At 38.7% G+C, this 22,246-nt stretch overlaps 2 protein-coding genes across 17 annotated transcripts in view; both read right to left on the reverse strand.

Moving 5' to 3' along the window:
- LOC134755896 (alpha-catulin) overlaps positions 1–18,314 on the reverse strand; it is a 131,088-nt gene extending 112,774 nt beyond the window's left edge. For 4 of the 10 annotated variants that reach the window (XM_063692553.1, XM_063692550.1, XM_063692552.1 and 1 more), the window contains exons 1-2: positions 17,367–17,635; positions 11,475–11,649 (exon numbers count right to left, since the gene is read on the reverse strand). In XM_063692553.1, coding sequence (XP_063548623.1) covers positions 11,475–11,649; positions 17,367–17,609 — 418 coding nt within the window. In that variant the 5' untranslated portion in view covers positions 17,610–17,635. Of the gene's footprint in view, positions 1–11,474; positions 11,650–17,366; positions 17,637–18,096 lie in introns of those variants that run through there. The other 6 variants (XM_063692547.1, XM_063692548.1, XM_063692546.1 and 3 more) reach the window with 2 other exon arrangements.
- An 898-nt stretch (positions 18,315–19,212) lies between these two features.
- The window catches only part of LOC134755891 (myosin-IIIb-like), a 59,116-nt gene continuing 56,082 nt past the window's right edge, over positions 19,213–22,246 (reverse strand). For 6 of the 7 annotated variants that reach the window (XM_063692538.1, XM_063692535.1, XM_063692534.1 and 3 more), the window contains one exon: positions 19,213–21,942. In XM_063692538.1, coding sequence (XP_063548608.1) covers positions 21,585–21,942 — 358 coding nt within the window. In that variant the 3' untranslated portion in view covers positions 19,213–21,584. The remainder of the gene's footprint in view (positions 21,943–22,246) is intronic. The other variant, XR_010129086.1, reaches the window with a different exon arrangement.

A 22,246-nucleotide genomic window follows, 5' to 3' on the forward strand; every position in this document is an offset into this window, starting at 1 on the left:
ACAAAGAGAATACCCCTTCTAACAAGTCGGACTGCGGCATGGATCCCATGACACTGGCGGCGTTACCTCTCTCTTACCTTAGGTTAGTTAATCTCTCTCTCTCTCTCTCTCTCTCTCTCTCTCTCTCTCCTTGTCCTTTCTCTCCACTTCGCACGATCGGAAGTATCGTTAGTTAATTTAAGATACCATATTTATTTTTATATCAGGAATATTACTTTTAAAATACCTATCAGTTGCTCTTCGGTGAATGGAAACAACTTGAGGAACCTGGACTCCAAATCAACCCCAGTTTCCCCACTGAGTTGAAAGGTCAGATGGAATTTCGTAAAAACGAGCACATGCTCCTTTTAATGGGATTAGGTTTCTAAAAACGGATCTTTAGGATGTAGACCGAAAAGCACCAAAATGAGGAAGATTAAAAGTTATTGAAATAAAGAAGTTTATAGGTAATATATAAACATTACATTAGCCATGAATAACAATAGATGTACTACAATTTGGTAATAATATACTTACCAACTGACCTTATAATAACCTCAGATTTGTTAAATCCGTTTTACGTAGGAATAAAATTAACTTTTAAAATAAAGCAGCATTATATAATATTAGTGTCTTGATAAAAACAGCCTCAAAGCTTTGTGGTCGGTCATTAGCGTTTGCCGTGTTCAGAGTCGCAGTTGTCACAATAATTTATCTTTAATAACAAAATGATCGCTCGAAACTTTCAACAATCTTTTATTCTTTCCGACGTCTCCAAATTGTAAAGGAAAAGTTAGCTGCTGTCGGCATAATTAACGCTAAAAATAACCGCCTGGGAAAGTAAGAATTTACCAATTAATTATCAACTAAATTTCTGTATCAGACTATTCTATTCGACATTCTTATTTTTTTTAATTCTGTACCTACGGTCAGCATTAAATTACGATATAATATTTTGCCACTTGGGCCGTCACTCGGCCTGATTCTAATAATATACGTCAAAAACTTGATCTGGATCGGATCTGTCAGTGTCAAAAGTGAAACGTCACTTTTGACACTGACATACTCGTATCTAATCCATATCGTTTCTAGATCTAATATTGACGTACTTATCTTAAAGTTCGAATTGGGCCGACAGTTGCGTTTTGTTCGCTACGGAGCGTAAGCGACGTGCTGGTTGGCTACGCGGCCACGGCCTGACATGTATTCGATAGTTGGCAAGGCGGAGGGGTGCCGCTGACACACTATGCTGTGTTTTATTAGATTTGTTTCGTTCGATCCCGGATAATCTTGTTATCGCTATGGCGACCGTCCACGGGATTTTCGGTGGTTTCTACACACATTTACCTACTGTTATTCAATATACATATCAAGTCAATACCAAGTCAATATCAAGTTGCAAAAACATTAGGATATTGGGTACATTTACACCCAGGACCTGACGGTCTTATTCCTTTATTCATAAAACTTTACATACCTCAGTTAGTTAATTTAGGTGTTATCCCTTTCTTTCAAATACATTAAATAAAGTTAAAATAAATAAATATTACAGGACAATTTTACACAGATCGACCTAGTCCCACAATAAGTTCAATAAGGCTTGTGTTGTTGTGGTTACTAGACGATATGTATAATATTGTATAGTTAAGTATATATAGGTACTTATATACCTACATAGAAAGCTACAAGCGCTGATGGCCTAGCGGTAAGAGCGTGCGACTTTCAATCCGGAGGTCGCGGGTTCAAACCCCCGGCTCGTACCAATGAGTTTTTCGGAACTTATGTACGGAATATCATTTGATATTTATACCAGTCGCTTTTCGGCGAAGGAAAACATCGTGAGGAAACCGGACTAATCCTAACAAGGCCTAGTTTTCCCCTCTGGGTTGGAAGGTCAGATGGCAATCGCTTTCGTAAAAACTAGTGCCTACGCCAATTCTTAGGATTAGTTGTCAAGCGGACCCGAGGCTCCCATGAGCTGTGGCAAAATGCCGGGATAACGTGAGGAAGATGATGATATACCTACATAGAAAATATCCATAATTCAGGACCAATATTTGTGACAAACACACAAGTTAATGCTAAAAGCAGGTAGGCAGGGTCACTTAAGGCAGTTCCATCGGGTTGCCGCTACCACTGTCACATTTCGCAAGAAAGAACGGGAAAGACCATGCGCGCCAACTGTCAATTTTGATTGAATTTTGTCGACTTTTATTTATTTTAAAAACGTTGCCTTACAATATCGAAGTTCGAAAGCGGTCAAATTACTATTTAAGTTAAGATTGTTTTTTCTTCTTTTTGTTGTTTAAAAGTTCTAGTTAGAGATTACTTCGGGAATTCATTGTATCGGAAGCTTATAAATTAAAGATAATATAATCAAGAACTACATATATTTTTTCCACGTCTACGAATATCAACGTCTCTTAGAAAAATATGATCATATAAGGAAATTTTCGCCTTCTGGCTCAGGGAACCGCCTTAAGATAAATTAAGACACGATTAATGGCTAAAATTCAGGCTTGTAGCGCGTTTATGATTTGAATAATGCCATTACTTTAGACATACTCGTAGCTTAGGAACGAGTGTAGTCTGTAGGCATGCGAGCATGAGTTTAGCATGGATACCTATGTAGTAGATACATTTAGCTCTGTTTTTTATCGAAATGGTTTATACGGAAAAAAATTGGTAGGTACCTATTTAAAGACGCAGGGTATTTACACCGAATAACGTCATAGTCAGGATGTGTCCATTAACGTAGTTGGCAGTCATTCCATAACATGCAGTTACACTGATTACATCAGTCACGATTCGCGACAAAGCACGTATGTACAATGATTGATGATTCTACTCGTAGTTCTTGAGGCGCATTCCCATTTTAAAAATATGACACTGATTCAATATTGATTCGATATAAATAACTCATAGAGAATCTCTAATCCAATTATGTAATGTGCGATCGAAATGAACGAGGACTTCAAATCTAGATCGTATTTTTGAAATTGGAATGGGTCGGTTAGTTTTAAACCGAATGTGAAAAATACTGGAGAAACAGTTGATTGATGAGAACTTTATCGGCCACCATGAAAGCAGCGAGGTTCGCCAAATTGCTATTTTTGTTTAGCTTTAGCCATTTTATTCTCATACGAATATTATTGAAATGAATTTATCTCACTGAAATAAATACAATCGACACTAAATAACTACCTTCCTCTACAGCGAACGTGTAAAAAATAAATTACGTAATGGTTATTCGTAGGTATATTTAAAGGAGATTAGGTAAAAAAAGCTAAATGTTGATTGTAGGTACAATGGTTCATTGATGACATACTTTTGTGTCTATCATTCCCAGTTTGCTTTACGATACAATGGATTAAGCCTGTTTTATGAAGTAGTCCTCTTTATAGCTCGTGTGTTGACAAACACACCCAAAACGGAAACACTCACCAAATCGCCATTTATTGCCGTATAACAATTGTATTAGTCATAAAAGTGACACCATTAAAGTAGGGGTCACAAACCCGGTTTCACCGAATTCGAAAAAACCGGAAAAAGCGGCATTGTGCGCAAGTCATTTTGTTTTGGTAAGAATTATTTTGAGTATCATTAATACGCGAAACAGCTAATCCAACCTTTTGCGAAGACGAGGTCGCGTTCGAATATTTGAAACTGGCAGGTTTATGACTCGGTTGCGTGAAGTTGACAGGTGACTTCACTTTGACTTGTTGATTGTTTATAGCCCGGGAGCTAGTACTAGGAAAAGTATGTTCCAACACTTTAATTTGTTTGTTCACAAAATTGATTAATTCCGCGAATTTAGGTAATTTATTTTGATCGCGGCTTTCTTCAAACAATTTCCGAGTATGACTGTCTAGCCCGCGAAGTGCCAGATGACAAACCAGATAGTCATCCAAGTTCTCAATCTGCAAGGCGTGAATAGCTTTCAAGGAATGGTCAAAAGTCTCCACGAATGAAGTTAAATTCGCTGCACTGTCTTTTGTCAAAGGTGAAAAGTTCAGCATTTTATCCAGATACCTGCCGGTCAACGCCCTGACATCTTGGTACTTATCAAGTAAGCTTTGCCAAACTACAGGATAGTTAAAAGACGTGATCGGAAGACTCTTGACAATATTCAGTGCTGGGCCTTTGACACAAGACAGCAGATAATGAAATTTATCTATGTTCTCGAACTTGCGATTGTGAACCAAAGAGACAAAAGGTATCATGAAATGTGGCCCAATTCTCCACCTGACCATCAAACTCAAACAAAGTCAGCTTCGGTAAAAGTGGCCTAGCTAAACAATCATCCCTGATTTCAGTGAAATTATTTTTGGTTGGCTCCTGGACTAAACGGTTGCAGTTTAAAGCTACCTTTTTGCAAGCGAAATATAATGAGTCGAAACTTTCTAACGAGCTTATTGAAGGTTTAGCTTTGGGATTTGCCTGCATCTCAAGCATGATAATCTCCATGACAATTTTTTCGAAGTCGCAACGTGCGCCATCGAGTTCCGAAACTGAACCATGTAATCTTGCACCGAGTCTAGACTATCCAATTTAACAGTTTTGGATACATCATAAGCCTTTTGTACTTTGTTAAACAAATATTCTTTTTTGAGTGTCAACGTATTTATTTGAAGTAACAATTGCACCTCGCCATCCGCCATTGTTTGTCACGGACAAAATGTATGACGAATTGAATATTTTATTGAAATAAATATCAGTAAGACCGTAGAAAGGAATAGAAAACAGCGAGATAATATGCGGATACGATCCGCAGGGGAAACGCAACGGTTAGCCTATAGAAGATAGGATTTGGGGAAAAAATAAATTTAGGAGGGTCAAAATTTAGAGAAAATTAAGATCCGGCTCGAAGGACCAGAAAATGTGGCGTAAAGCCAGTGGACTGTAGTTGGTGTTTTAGCGTATATTAATCCAATAGATTTAGGTGGGCTTACCGGATGGGTTTGTGGTCTGCTGTTGGCAGAGGCCTCTGCTGGAGGATGCCTGGTGTATTCTTTCGTGGTGTATCCTTCCTTCGAGCACTTTAAGAGGGTTTTTACTGAATATTATTTGCTTTCGCGTTAGGTTCTGATCACGTTTTTTATGACACTGACGTCGTTAGTTATTATGTTTTTTAAGACCTCTTTTGTGACCGGCCAGTAGCCGCGCTACTTCCAATGAGTTAATATAGCATTTACTAAACAACAGCGATTTGCGAAAACCGGGTTTTAACTATGATAAAACCGGCTTTTTCGAGTTTTTCGATTTTACACTTTTATATTATGTAGTTTAATTATTTTGATGAGTAACAAGTTCTCCAGGTCGTGTCCTGCTCAGACATTTAGGAAGGAAGTTGTGGCGGAGAAGATTGCCTCTGAATTTTAGTCTTAGCTCCTTGGTGGCCAGTTTTTTGCACAGGTGAAAGCAGGACACCTCGGTCTTGGAAGTGCTGAGGCACAAACGCCACCGGGAGAATGGGTCATCCAGGTCAGAAATCAATTGTAAAGAAGACCCTGATGCCATACAGTGTGGTACGCAGCAGTTAGGTCAACAAAAACTGCTGCAGAGTTCTATTTATTCTGGAAACCAGTTTCTTTGTTTTGCTAGTGCCAAGACCGGGTCGCTGCAGCCCCTGTGGAGTTGGAACCCAACCTGTTCTTGTGGAATAACGGCGTTAATAGCGCAGGATATTTTATGATAAAAGGGAATAAACGAAGTTTAATTTGTAACAAAGTAGACGTCTTCGATCATTGATTGTAGCTGTGCGGCTGATGTAGAGAAAAGTACAATGTCATCCGCAAATCGTAGGTTGTTTAAATATTTTCTTTTAATTTTTATGCCTTTGTTAGACCAGTTTAGGTTCTTCATTATATTTTGTAAAACGGTTATAAATATTCTTGGCGACAAGGGGTCGCCCTGTCTTACTCCTCTGCAGATATTTATTTCCGAGCCCGTTTTTTCTAACTTAACTCTACTAACGCTTTTGTCTTTAATGAGCTCTATTACTTTCACGTCTACTTTGTAAGCAAAAATATAGGTCTAGAACTGAACACATCAAAAACAAAAGTCATGACAAACCACGATCGGGACTCTATCAAAGTAAATAATAATACTCTTGACTACGTTGAAAGCTACATCTACCTGGGCAAACAGATATCCTTCAAGAAAACCCGGCATCTGGATGAAATAGATAGACGTGTTAAAATATCCTGGAACAAGTACTGGAGTTACAAAGAACCGTTAAAATCAAACCTGCCACTGAAACTGAAAAAGAAAATCCTGGACTCATGCATATTACCATGCCTTTCTTACGGATGTCAAACGTGGATCTTCAATTCTTACACGAAAAATAAAATTAACACATGCCAAAGAAGCATGGAGCGGAGCATCCTAAACATTACACGTATCGATAAAAAGAAAAACATAGAGATAAGACAAAAAACAAAAGTAATTGATGCTCTGACATACTGCAAAAAATTGAAATGGCGATGGGCGGGTCATGTAATAAGAATGAATGACGACAAGTGGACAAAGACTGTGACAACGTGGCCGGGTCCAGAGGGAAAACGAAGGCAAGGAAAACCATTAGAAAGATGGTCAGATGAAATTACTAAAATAGCAGGAAAACACTGGATTGAAGAAGCAAAAACTAGAGATAAATGGAAGGAGTTGGAGGAGGCCTATACTCGAGAGAGGTCCTTAATATCTAAGACATAATTTATACACCAAATTGAAAAATTAAATTTTATTAAAATAATTGAATTATAAATTATATTAAAATCAACATAATGAAAAAATGTTAAATAATTATTTTGTGGAGTAAATTATTTAAAATTTAAAATATAAGTTATGCATGCACTATTATTTCGATATTTCTCTTATAATATTGTAACGATATTAAGGAATAAATGGCTTTTTTATTTATTTATAATTTGTAACAAAATAAGTCAAATCCTATCTGCGCCTCGTACATTATTTTTCCTGACAAAATATGATAGTTATGTGTAATGTTTTTATTAATCATCATCATCATCATTCCACTTTTATAGCATTGCAGGTGACTATTACAGCTGAGCCACACTAATACGCAAAAAGATCCTTCCCATAAGTTCAATTAATACGATGGTTGAAGACTGATTTCTAGTTACGTTAGTAAACCGATTATCGTTAGGACGATCGGCCATAAAATGTCTAAAATAACATATAGCGTTCTCTTATAACATTATTTGTAGGGTCTGCGCCCTGTGGAGTAGCCCTTTTGTTTGCCGGTATTCTGGATACGGCAATAACGTTCAAGCATTAAAATTCGGGTCAGGCTGTTGACACAAATTTATGAGGGCTTTAGCAAATGGTAGCTACGATTTTAGCTTAATTACCCGGCTATGGCAACACCGAAAACAAGATAATGTGTTTGTTTTTAAAGTTCTTATTCACGCAATCGCTGTTTGTCATACATTTGTGATGGAAGTAACGATTTTTACAATTCTGGTTTTATTTAAATAAATAAATAATAAATAAATAAAAACAAAAAGCTTTTATTTCAGGCATTTACCCATATTGCGTACAAAATTAAATACTACTTAACCACTAATTGACACTGTAAAGGGGTGCCAGTCATGTTAAAAAATAAGTCTAAATCTAGTTCAGACATTTTCTGTTCTGATCCATGTGAACAGAAATCCAGCGCTTAAACACCGGACTCCTTATATCGTCAGAAACAGCCACAAGTTTTTTAAGTAATCTTATATCGTTACTTTAGGGTAATATACCTTTTTTGCTTGAATTATGGCTTTTAAAGAGATACAATTATGATTAAAATACTAATGAATACTTATATATTTATAGGATATATCGACATACTCGTACGGCAAAATGGAACCTCTTGATTGAGTTCTGACATTTGCTCTATAACTCCTTTAAGAAAATCCATCGTAAGGTCACGCTTAAATTAATATGTTTGTACTTTACTAAGTACCTACATAAATGTTGCCCGCACCTGAAGTAAAATTTTATGTCATATTCACCAACACAGTAATGGGTACCTACATAGCAAGGGATAGTTTCCAACAACTATTTACTATCCATAAATTACTTTAGTCCTCTAACCCTTTCCAATAAGGTTTTATTACCCAGCTGACACTTCCAGACCCATCCCTTCCCTTGATTTCAAATAAACCGAGTACAGGTACCGACGACTTCACATAAACAGCTTTCAATGTTGTTTTGCGTTTTCACTGAAAATAAACGCACGAATATTTTGAAGAAAAAAGAGAAACGTCAGTTTGAGCAAAAAAGAACAAGAGGTCTGAATGAAGCACTTTAATGGCGGACTTTTCAATAATATGATACTGATCTGTCAGTATCGAAAGTGACGTTTCTGGATGAGGAAATGTCACTTTTGACACTAACAGATCAGTATTATTTCGGATACTGATCGAATAATTAAAACTCGAATGATCCTGTATGTTTTTCTTCAGCTAGTGATTTTGAACATTGAGCTTTTAAGCTAATGCGACGATGTCACTGATGAAATCATTAAGGATTTGCTACCTACCTATTTGTACTAGTGTATCACGACAAGTCATTAGTCAAATGTAGATTTAAATTTGCTTCCACTGGCCGCCTGACGATCGGCCTGAAAAAGACAGGTTCTACACAGACTTGGCAAGCAACGTAGTGTAATAGTGTCACTAGCCGGGTTAGCACAGGAGACCCCGTACCCATACCTCTCTAGATAATACCGTTAGAAAAAGACGGGTAGTTTATCTCGTGGGCGAGATACTATCGTCTATATATATGTACGTCAAAATATGGGCGAATACGAGAAAAAAGGCATGTGAACGGAAAATTTTGCGCACATAAATAAGTATACGTTGTAAGCGCGTAAGCTGAAACGATAGTCTGAAAATGCTTTAAAATTTGGAGTGGAAATGTAAAATTACAGCTTCAAAGTACCTACTCTGACTGAACGTTAACAACCTTAAACATGTACGAAAGCGAAGCGGATGCAGGAAGGGGCTATAATTACTTAAAGCGGTAAACAGCGAATAGCAATAAGTCTGTTAACTGCCTAAATCACAGGATACGATCTTAATTTTACTACTTCGAGGTTAAGCCGGATTTGTGTCCAAAATGTATTATTCATTTTTCCAATAAATTCTTAACTTTTATCTTAGCGCCACTTTTATTTGAAATTGCAGATGAAATAAAAAGCTACTCTTGTTACCTCTAATCTTCATTCATAGGTTGTAGTATGTACTTCTGTATGCATGCATCTCACCGAAACACTCAGTAGAATAGTAATAGTTACCTAATTAGTGAACCTAACCTACATCCAATTACAGTGTTTTAAACACAGGCAAAAGCGTTTTAACACTTTTAATAAATAAAACAAAAGCTAAAGACAAAATAGATGACCGCGGCACTCTTACTTTGCTGTTGAAATGAATTAAAACAGCATAATCGAGTTTAGTAAAATGATCATATTTTTATGTCACAGCAAAAATAATTACAGCGACCCTGTAAGAAGACCGACAAAGGAAGAGGATTCCGAATAAAACGAAATGCTCGTAAATAATGAATACCAAGTACCAAATTGATTTGCAAAAAATGTTGCCCGCATATAATATAATCTAGGTCTACCTACCAAAAGCGGGCTCTGAAAATGACTATGAAATGCACATAATTATGGAAATTGTCGCAGTAGTTTATATTTAGTAGACAATTTCTTATCGAAATAATGTGGGATTAGGTTTATCAGGCGATGGCCAATTGACTCCTAACATTATTTCTGAAATATGTATGAATGAATACATAATGAGTTAACTTTATAACATCAAGAACCTTTTAACGTCAAACTTCCTACGTTTCACTACAACGGGTCAATTGTACTATAACCACATTAATATTTCAGTCTTCATGTGAGGGGAGAATATGCCCGTACAGTAGAGGGTATCGGAGAGATTTATAGGTCACGCAAGCCAGTCTTGATTAAAAACGCTCTAAATGGGTACATACGAGACATTCATTTCCCCGGTTTTCCTTTGTAACTTTGTTCTGTTACTGGATTGCCTTTTGGCTATAAACGACTTAATTTAATGCAGCGAATAAATGTCGTAATGTTTGTTCTTTGTTTAAGTGTTTTATTTTCGGCAGTGATTTATTGTTTAGTCAGATTTTTTTATCGTAGTTCTAAAATGTCGAACATAGATGAAAATACCTTCGGAACTATTTGGGAAAATGGCACAATCAACGCAAACTTTCCCAAACTTCCGCGATTTCTATGCAAATTTATTATCCTTACTCGTCCGAGTTATTTCAGCTCTAATAAAAGGCGCGGAATGAACAATTTCATTTTAAATTTTAATATTTAAAGCGGATATTTGAAGTGCAATGTAAATTTTACGTCAGGGTTTTCTTCAACGTAAATTATGATAATTAATAATATAATAATGCAGGACGGCAGTGATATTGTTTATCTACAATGTTTATAATAAGAACTTTGTAACAAACATGCTAATACCAATACAATAAGTACCTAATACTATAAGTCCTAGCGGTACACCCCAAAATTCAGTAAAATGCTGCAAATGGTGTTAAAACAATGAAAATCGGTACGATTGATCTTTAGGCCATTTGAATCAATTTGGGTCAAACAGTTGGGTCTAGCACCAAAAAAAGGAGAGGAGTTATGACGTCATCTTATTTTTTGTATAATAAAAGCGTAAATTGATATATAACGGTTTTTCTCAGAAAGTCGCTTATATCTCGGAAATCTCGGAATCTATATATTTTTGTATACAAAAAAAAGATGACGTCAACTCTTCTTTTTTTTGGTCAGGCCATTGCCTAAAGATCAATCGTACCGATTTTCATGCTTTTAACACAATTTGCAGCGTTTTTGGCGTACCGCTAGCACTATACTAGCTCAGTGATAAATAAACTACGTAAACAAAAACAAGATGAATGGTAATATTTGTCCTTGTTGATCATCTATTGCATAGCACTTGCGTAGGTTTTCAACTTATAACAATACGTTCAATCTTTAGTCTGACGCCTCCTTTGACTATACCGAATATATTGTAAGCATTTAATCATGAATCTCTTTGACCATCTGATCTATCGGTACGGCGCAAAGGTAATTGTAGATAAGGCTGAGTGATGTTGCCGTTAACTTCTGGTCTAAGTTATCAAATAAATGTAGGTAGCTTATTATTTCTTCGAGCCTATCTGCTGTGCACGTTAGGACTAAGCCGTGGAGTACGTTGCAGTTGTCTCTCGCGACGGTTAAGGTAGAATGGCTACTGAAGCGTCGGTGCGTGTTGTCATTAGAAAGCCCTCATATTAGCATCTCACGAGCGTCGACGTCTTTTTGATGTGGCGGTGACTTTACGCCAACGTTGCGTAGAGAATCAGCCCCAGCGCTGACGAGACGCCAACGCTCGGAAGACTAGCATAGCCCCCTATATTTTAGAGTTTAGGTGAACGAGGTAACGTACCTGCGGCTCGCGCCTCCTTGCACGCCAGGACCATGCTGTGGCGTACGTCGGGGTTGTCGTCCGCGATGGTCTCCCCCACGGCTACGAAGCGCTCGACCGCGCAACACACGGCTGCGCCCACGCGCTGCACGGCAGCGCCGGAAGCGTCGCCTCGTGTCGCCACCAAACTACTAATCTGTGAAAGAAAAGCTTACAGTTAATTTACAAGAAACATGGTATTTTTTATTTTACCAGTCATTACAATAATTTTATTGAGGAGACTGGTACTATGAAAAATATCACGTGGGCAATTGGATTCAGTTTCTAACTGCTGCACATTTTACATACTAAATTGAAGTATATAATTTTTTTCAATGTACAGTCAGCGTTAAATACTTTGTAGCAACCAAAGTAGCCAAATAGTTCGGTACACCATATAGTCCGGTAGCCGGCTGCATGAAACCCTACCTAATAAAAAAATAGAAAATGCCTACTGTGTGGACTAGCTGACTTTAGCTTAGCAGCTTCAAAGTTGCTCTTGGTCGGCCGCTATCCTGGCAAATTTTGTGCAAATGGCAAAAAATGGTACAAAAATTCGAGTGAAACCTCATCGAAAAATACATTGAAACTTGTATGTCAGGATAGCTAGCCTTTGAGGACAGTAAAAAAAAGTGGTCGGCCAAATCCTGTGTTCAGCTACAATTGACCTCTTCGAAATATAGAATTTAAAATAACGGATTATAATAGCTAAATTAAACCTGTTGACGTATGTCTTGGTCGGCCTCACCTTAGCCAGACAGTTTTTGCAGTCCGGCCACATTTAGAAAAAAATATTTTTTATTTCAATATTTAAAATACGGTTTCTTCATTGCTTAAACGAATTTTTTAAGCATGTCAGTACAAAAAAATTATAACCAATACAATTGTAACTTAAGACTAGTCAAAAAGTCTCCCCCGAGTTGTCCCCGGCGCGGCGCAAAGGTACCCATCACTCTCTTAGCCACGTTACCACGTCGAATGGCGATGGACAACCTTTGCACCAGGTACGAACCCGCGCGGACGTCAGACGTCCCACTTCCCCAATAAAGGCATTAGCCTTCGACCCCCAATGTAAGCCCCACTGTATGTGGCGGCCAATGCCTGTAAGTGTGGCTTTGTTTGACCTGGTGACATGAAACAAAAGATCGAACGCAATGACACTCTGTCTAAAGGGACCCACTCACTATCAGTCCGCCGGACGATATCGGCCCATATCGGCCTGTCAGTTACAACAAAAAATTGACAGTTTCCAATAACTGACAGGCCAATATCGTCCGGCGGACTGATAGTCAGTGGTCCCCTTTAGATAGCTTTTGTCTGTTTACTTTACAATACACAATAAATCTAAATGTGTAGTTTTAATAACAAAAAAATAAAAATAAACATTTTATTAATATATTTAATATTTAATAAATCTACATGTGATGACAGGACAAATAATATTTCCTAAAATATTGCTGTTGTTATTTACTTTAAAGCACTAAATAAAAACGAAATGACAGCAATTTTACAAGAATTTATTATTTGGAATAGTCGAGCTTGGAATTACTCGAATCCACTGGAGGTAACCATAATTCAGGCATTGCACTTAATTAGTGCAGACTTATTGTCTTATAAGAATTTCGAACAGTTCCATCGTTTTGGCTTGTTGCTGCTCCCAGGAGTCCCAGGTATGACTATAATTAAGGCAGAAGTTTGCACTTTACTCGTAGCAATTATCCGACAGTTTCAGAACGAGAGTACCGCTTTGCATTTGTTTTTATATTTTGTCCATTGGCATGTTTCACATGTTTGCAAGATTTTTTTAAATACTCATTGCATGAAATCATCATGAAATAGTAGGTGCATTACTATAGAACCGAGAAACGAAGGGTTGCAGGCCAAGTAGATATAGACGGCCGAGCGTAGCGAGGTGGAATTGGGATACGTGGCCGGCAACCCCGTTTCTCGCCGAGATTTGTATAGTGCTTTTCTCGAACTTGCAATGAAATAATAGAAATAATATTAAAAATATGATGATGATAATGATATGATGTCCTAATGTGATAGGTTATTCAGTGCGTGAGTTATTAAAGGGGAACAAAAATTTGATTATTTTTGCGCTACGACGCACAGTTTAGGAGATACAGCTCTATAAAGATATTTTTTTTTTACCAGAAGAAGTTAAATAAATAAGCCATGCAGAAATCTTTATACGGATAAGTGATATCTGTGCTAACTCTGTGCACGAATACTAAACTGATATAACAAAATATTTTATCGACAAAAAATATATCGATGTTACTGCTATCTAGATGTTTTATTTTTTGTATTAGCCAATAAGTGTCCCACTGCTGAGCAAAGGTTTCCCCTCTTTCCCGCCGTTATTCAGCATAAATAAATATTAGTATTTTAAAATAAAAACACTAGTCACCCCGGTCACCCGTTGACCACGAACGCTGTAAAGGGTTCGAAACGTCGGGATGTATTATAAATTCAATATACGCGATATAAGCCGTTTTCATAGTTTTATTTCATGAGTTACTATCGCGGTAACCGAAGACAATATTATAAAAACACTAAACAAATTTAAACGTGTATCACGAAGTATATGTAACACGAAACCTCTAGAACGTGCCCAGAATTAGCACAGGTATGGACTCAATTATTAAATTTGTACAATAACTTACTGTTTTAGTTGCTTTGTCTGTGCTACAAGAAAAAAACCTAGCCACCTGCAAACTATGTACCTAGAAATTGCTGTTTTCTACAAGTCCAACTATGTACCTATTATGACAATTAAATCAAAAGAAAATGAATAATGGGGATGTTATTTAAATCTTCTTCTTCTTTTCCTGTTACCCCCTGCTGGGGTGTAGGGCTCGAATCTTGTTTTTCCATTGACTACGGTCTTGGGCAGCTTGGGTAACCTCCTCCCACCCCATCCCCAATACACCCAGCTCTTGCTCCACAGAACGACGCCAAGTGGATTTAGGGCGACCATGTTTCCGCTTGCCGGGCATCTTCCAGGTCAGGGCCACTTTGGATAGGTGCGTGTCAGGTTTCCTGAGGATATGTCCAATCCGATGCCATTTCCGCGTCTGTATCTTCTTGTGTACGGGTGTTTGTCCGGTTATTCTCCATAAGTGAGCGTTTGTGATCCAGTTAGGCCAAAAGATGCGAAGGATTTGCCTTAAGCATTTGTTCACAAACACTTGGAGCTTCGTCATTAGATCTTTGCGGACAAACCAGGTTTCGCACCCGTACAGCAGCACGGCCTTTACATTGGAATTGAAGATCCTCACTTTGGTTCTTCTCGTCAGGGTAGAGGAGTTCCACACAGGTTTAAGCTGGCCGAATGCGGCTCGGGCTTTGTTTATTCGTGCTTCAATGTCTGCTTCCGTTCCTCCACTCTGGTCGACAATACTGCCCAGATAGCAAAAGCTAGCCACTTGTTCAATCTGGTTTCCCTTGATCAGCATTGAAGTTGAATCGGTGGTGTTCTGGCGCATTTCTTTTGTTTTCTTGTAGTTAATGCGCAATCCTTCCTTTTCAGCCTCTTCTGCTAGATCTTCTGCCTTGTCTTGGAGTTGCTTACGCGTGGTTGCTATAAGGCAGAGGTCGTCTGCAAAGTCGATATCCTCGAGGTCTTTCTCGGACGTCCAAGGCAAGCCTCTTCGACCTCTGCTGGTAACCCTGCACATCACGTCGTCGAGCACCATCAGAAACAGTAGTGGGGAAAGCAAACAACCCTGTTTGACGCCTGCTGTGACATCTATACTCTCTGTGAGTTTTCCCTTGTGAAGCACTCTACACGAAGATCCATGATAGAGTGCTTTGATAATGTTGATCAGCTTATCTGGCACACCGTTAAGCTTCAGAACCCTCCATATGCTAGCCCATTTTACCCTATCGAAGGCTTTTTCAAAGTCCACAAATAGAGCAAAAACCTCACACTGCATCTCCCGACATTGTTCTAGGACCATTCGCAAGAGGTTGATCTGGTCCGCACATGAACGCCCTGGTCTAAATCCTGCCTGTTCATCTCTGAGCTTGCTGTCAATCACTTTTGCCATCCTCGAGAGTAAGATCTTGCACAGCACTTTTGAGCAAATGGGTAACAGATTTATACCCCTCCAGTTAGAGCATTGGGATAGGTCTCCTTTTTTGGGTAGTTTTATAATGTTGGAACTTGCTCCTGTTCCCAAATGCGCGTCAGTAGTGGCTCGAGAATTTCACCGGTGAGATGTACATCCGCTTTCAGAGCCTCAGCCGTGATCCCATCGTTACCGGGTGCCTTGCCACTTTAACGATGTAACTGCTTTGATGATCTCGCTTATACTCGGAGGGTCTTCTTTAACATCGGGCAGAGTCTGGCAATGTACGACTGTAGTCTCCCTTATATTAGAAGGCGGGGCCCTAAACACTTCAGCGAAATGCTCTCGCCATGTACAAAGCTGCTGCTCCAGAGTAACCTGCAAGTTTCCGGCTGCGTCCTTCAGTGGTTTGTCAGCGATAGGTTTATTGCAGAGGGTCCTTGTAGATTTATACAATTCCCTCATGTTTCCTGAGTACGCAGCCAGCTCCGCCTTTTGTGCTATGGCTTCAGTCCAAGTACGTTTGTCTTGTTTGAGGTTGCGCTTGATTCTGGACTCGCATAAATAATACTCGCATGCTAGCTCTTCCTTAATTTCTACGGACTGAGCGGAATTAATCCGCTGTTTCTTTTCGTGCCTCGCCTGGATCATCTCCCAAGTGGTTCCTGAGATCCACTGCTTCTTTGGTTTAAATAGTTCATCAATATTATCATATCATTTCTGATGTCACGTTGGCGCGTTAGTTAGAAGGGGGTTATTTTATGAGCCCATAAACTGTGTGTCAGGTCACAGAATAAAATAATAGTACTACCGTGAAGAAAACTTTTTACAAAATCGAAGTTTTGACAGCGGTTCAGGGACGAATCATGCTCCCTTTCTAATATATGACACTATCCCTTTCGGCTATTTAGGGTTGTCAAAATTCAAGTCATTATCTTTTCTGTGGTGGTGCACGCAAAGGGACGTCAAGTTATGTCAACCCTAATAATTGCTCGGAGCAATGCTGAGCCGAACGGAGCCGAGAATACTCGAAATGAGGAGTTTCGAACCCCTGATCAGGTATTGGCGTGACTAAACACAATCACTTTAAATTACTCACTATCTGCTACTGAATCTTTTATAACAGCTGTGTCTGTTTATATTCAACGATTTCATGCAGCATGCAGTAGTAGTACCTATAATTTTCAGTGAGTATAACGTATAATTTGTGTAAATTGCGGAGCACTTAATAAAATTTGCTTAGCTTATTCTGCTAAATAATATTTGCAGTATCATACTCATTGTACAATAAACATGTACAATGAGTATGATACTGCAAATATTATTTAGCAGCATGATCAGTTTAGGCCTGGTGGTGGCTGGTGGCGTTGTTTCACATAGGTAATACTCGTGAAATTCTCGCATCATACCAAAATTACATATTTAAGTCTGTACATTATCACTTTGGTTTATACTTCGACGTAACTAACAAACAGCTGTTATCACAATATTGAGGTCTGTTCATAAATATTCACTAAGCACAACACCAGGCTTTTTCTAATTATGTGCGGGGCTCAAAGGAAGGGCACCAATTAGCGGATCAAATCGTTCAAGACTTCGTGAGCGACAGCGGGCTGGCCGGGTAGCGGGGTGAGCTCGCGGAGCTTCGATCAAGGTCGTGGTGACACGCGATCTGCCAGGCTGCCTAGCACTTGTTGCGTCTGTTCCTTGAGCCACCACCGAAGGATCTGCGAGCTGGTCGTGTTCACTAGCAGATGTTCGTGACGTTTTGTTATTATTGTCGTGATAGGTACGGTACCTGCGGGTCCCTACGTGTGTATTCGTCGTCATCGGAGAGCGCGTCCATATCTGAGAGGAGTGCGCGGGCGGCGCGTGGCGGGCGCGCACGTGCTCGACGTGCCGGACGCGCGACACCGTACCGCGACCACGCCGCTCTGCCCGCGTCCGCCGCGGCACTGCCCGCCTGCCCGGCCCGCCGTGCCGCTGCTGTCGCCATCGATCCACCCAGACACCCCACCCGACCTGCCCTACCCCATTCCATACAACACCACGTGGCCGCCCGCCCTTTACTCATAAACACCTGAATGCATCGCAATCATGCACTAATAAGTATTTTAAATTATCACTTACAATATACAAGCAAATCTATTATTACAATGAAGGAATTTTATTCATAATGTATCCTTTAAAAATCCCTTTTTCATTCAAACCGCCCGCCAGACGAACGAACCCAATGCGACGGCGCGGATTATGGTGCAACAGTTTGTTGTCGTGGGCGGGAAATTCTAACAGTAAACGTCATGTGACGTAGTAAAAGCGACGTGTTTTATGGTGAAGCCGTGCCGAAAATAAAATTATGATTTTAGACTACGCATAAACTTCGGAGTTCTCGTCAGAGTCCAAAACGACGTCAGGATACGGTCGCTGACGCGATTTAGTAGTATTGTGAAGAGTAAACGTCACCGTAGGACGGCGGGAGGGTTGTGGAATTGCGATAATATTGAGTAATATTTTGGTGTATATCATACCTGTTTGATGAGTGGTAGTAGAGTTCTTTCTACGGAACGCGTTTTTATTTGCGAGAGGTCGAATTCGGGCAGGCCAGCGGCCGCCATGGCTGGCGCGGACGCGACTGCGCGGGTGCGCGCGCACCCGGCGCCGCAACTCTATTGGCCGCCGTCGCCGTCACGTGGCCCGAGCCCGCCCGAGCGGACCCGAGGCGCCCTCCGCCCGCCCGCCGTAAACACGACTGTTTAGTTTTACACGTTCTCGGTGGGCTTATAAAACTACGGCTTTTCGGGATTAACTTTGTTTTGATTGCGGACGCCAATTTGTGCACTCATGGCGTACAAGCGTGTACGCTTTTAACACGTATAAATGGATTTGTTAGTAGAATTGCAACGTAAAAAAATATTGTTCATTTATGTTTATAATCATTTGTTCAACTTGCTGCTCTCAAACGTAACTACCACGTAAAGTAGAGTTCAATAGAAATTGTTAAAAAATGTAAACAAACCAATTTACCTTCATTTCTTCGTAATCTCGTACTTTTTGTGGACAACCATGATTTTATCAACAGTTTATGTACCTACTTAATCTTACCTTTTATTTATATCAATCACTAGATCACTAGGTATCAATGAAAACAAAACAAACATCGTTATAGGTCAAATGCTAACGAAATTGCCTATTCTTTTAAACTCCACTTTATGTAAATAATTGTCTTAAATATTTGCAAACCGTTGTTCAACCATATTTTGTTAGTGTCTGATAGAGTTGTGTCGGAATGTTAATTTTAAATTTATTGACATTGCAATGTTATGTAACCATGGCCTGGTCTGATAATCAAGACCGAATGTGGTCCGAAAGGCTGCAGTTAACTACTACAATCTAGCAGAGTTTGGGTTCGTTAGTATCTACAGTCTACAGCCTGCGATAAAAAAAGCTTATTTATGCGGTATTTTATCTTCTCAACATAAATTTGACTTTTTTTACGTGTCTCTATTTCTTTAGCCCGATGGTTGACTGGTAGAGAACGCCATTTAGGCATTAAGTCCGCCATTTACACATTATTTTAGTTTTTCTGCAATAAAGTTTAAATAAATTAAGTGCATAACTACTTAAGGTGATGTACGAGTATTTGGTCGAGCAGTAAAACAATATTTGTATCAACAATACATATTTATTTTCAATTCATTCCATTCAAACAACTAAAACTTACGAGTAATCATTGGCACATTATCACAAAGGTTGTCAATGATATATGTTTATTTCTTCCTTGCTCTACAATGTATGAAATGGCAATTAATTAATAAAGTAAATAACAATATTATCTATGCAATTGTGTTCTCCTGTGAGATCTAATTACAATAACTAAACATTAATAACTTAACATTTTTGTAGATACTATCACAGACAAATAAACTAAGCGATATACGAAGTAAAACAACCCTATTCGGGGCGAGAACATTAATGTGGTGTATCCGAGCAGTTCCGAAAATTTCAGAATGTCGAGTAATTCCAAAAATAAAAAAATGGAATTAATAAATGACTAATAAAATGGAATTGTGGATGATTTTTGGAATTAGCCGAAATATTGAAATAGTTGGAATTACCCAAATACACCTTATTATCATATTTTGCATGTCTCTTAGTTCAGTTGTCGTTAATATAGGTAATATAATAATATGTATATAAAACATAACATAATAATACTGATGAAAACCGTGAAATTTATATAATATTAGTGTATTCATCCTTACGTGACTTATCATGTAAACAAACGTGACGAAAATGTGTCATTCCAACAATACCATTCATAGACAATCTAGACATCGTAATGTTACTGCGGTTATTGATGAAAAATCTTATTAGAAAATATATTTTTAGTGGTTACTAGCGCCCCGCCCCGGCTTCGCACGGGTAGTTCAACTAATTTACACAAAACCTTTACAAATTATACATATAAACCTTCCTCTTAATCTATTTAAAAAAACCGCATCAAAATTCGTTGCGTAGTCTTAAAGATCTAAGCATACATATCTACAGACAGCGGAAATGTAGTGATTGGATGATTTCAACAACATTTTAAGTTGTGATTATTGTGTAATTCCAGAGAAAAGTGTAATAAATGTCTTCGAAGAGCGTTTGTTTACATAATAGGATAAGTAAGAATGAAGAATACACCTTACATAATTTTACTACAAGACTCGTACTTACAGAAAATGCAACGAATAAAAATAACATAAATTGTAGCACACATGCAATACTCTAAGATAGGGATAAGTAGTAAATTTTTACATTTAAAGTTATGCAGAAGTTACCTATATTATTTAGGAGTTAAACTTTGGTAAATGGTATTATAAAATATGTTTGGAAACATTATTAGTAAATATATTAAATCTAATAGAATCATTTTATTGGTGGTACGAGAACATATTACATACGAATTCTCAACTAAAGGTGTAACTTAATATTTATGTATTTACTTAATAAAAAATTAAAATAAGCCGATTAGAACGGAATCTGTAACAATACAATAACTGTAAGATACAAATCAAATACGAATATAACATACAGGTAAAGCACGATATACTGCACTATCTTAAGATGTATCTGAATGCGGTATGCGCATTCTTGTAAAATCTAGGACGGTATTCATAACTGTTATTAGAATATAAGCCAAGATAATCATTTATAAACTACTCATGGCAAAATGTGATATATACCAACTAATTATTAAATTCAAAAGGATAATATAGGGTCATTAATAAAAGGCATGTTTTGTAGTGTCCATCTGTTACACAAAAAGAAACGGACTACCGTTTCTATCGTTCTACCGTTTCAGTTCAGTTGACTACAACTGGACTAAAAACCAAGACTAAGGTACATCTGCATGTAATTTGCAATGACAAATTGTGCGAATGTCATCATTAATCTCAAATTTCTATGAAATGAATTATGTCGTTTATAATGACACACATGCTAATCTGACAGGGTGAGGAACACAGAGCTTCGCTCCAAAACCCGAGTCGTCGATGTTGGGGTGGAGATCGCCAGGCTAAAGTGGGACTGGGCTGGACATGTCTGCCGGATGCATGATGACAGATGGGGCAAAATAGCCACTAGCTGGCATCCCCAGTGTAGTCGTGGCAGAGGCAGACCGAGAAAGAGATGGCGGGACGATTTGGATACGTTCCAGCGGGATTGGCGGGATCTTGCTCAGCACAGGGAGGATTGGACAGGGAGAGAGGAGGTCTTTGCCCAGCAGTGGGACACACACATAGGCTAATAAAAAAAGGTAATGACACCACTTCACTTTGTTTTGTTCAAGTCGGGCGTTAGCTTAGACGGACTTTTCGCGCCTTGCGCTTGTTGAGCCTGCTTATAGTCAGTTCTGTCCAGGAAACTTTGCAACATCCACGATGTTTGTCTAGTCTCTGGAGTCGTTCGAATCCGTTAAACCTAGCGTTGACCACAGCAAAGTTTTGAATCGTTACGAGAGACACAGTTTCGGCTAGTTATAATAAACGCCCATACTGATCTGCGGCCTGCGCTTGTTGTACAGCGCCTGCTTAGATCCGGTACTATCTTGAGAACTGTCTGACATCCATGGACTTTGTCCGGGCGAATTTCTAACCTTTCGTTTCCTTAAACTTTCCGTTGGTCCTAGCGTTGGCCGGAGTAGCTGTTTGAACCTGAACGGGCCTTCTGTGTAGTCATCGTCAGAGCTGAAGATAGGTGTGGCAAGGATTTCTGGCGAGTTGCGAAGAATCTTTCGGAAGTCTGACTCTGGGTCGTGTGTTGGATTGTAGACTGGCCGCGGAGGAGGGTCTGCCTTGTGTGACTGCTTAACTAGCTCGATTATCTTGTTACTGAAAACATATGTAGGATACTTAGATCAACTGATATATTCCAGGAAAAAGTTACGTGATGTAAGAATAGGTACTCTATGGAAATAGCAACTATTAAATAATGATTTTTACGACAATTTACGACGGCCAAAACTAAAATACCTTACTACATTTAAAACGTACTTGGTCTTGATCAAAAATTTCAATTCATGAAAAAGAACAATTTTATAATGAAGATTAATGAAATATGGGATTAGACCTAATGATGGACGTCTAAATAGGAAATTATGTAGCCGCTTGTTCGCCACATTTGAAAACTATAATA

The sequence above is a fragment of the Cydia strobilella genome, chromosome 3 (genome assembly GCF_947568885.1).
Source record: "Cydia strobilella chromosome 3, ilCydStro3.1, whole genome shotgun sequence".
In the NCBI taxonomy this organism is placed as follows: Eukaryota; Metazoa; Arthropoda; class Insecta; order Lepidoptera; family Tortricidae; genus Cydia; species Cydia strobilella.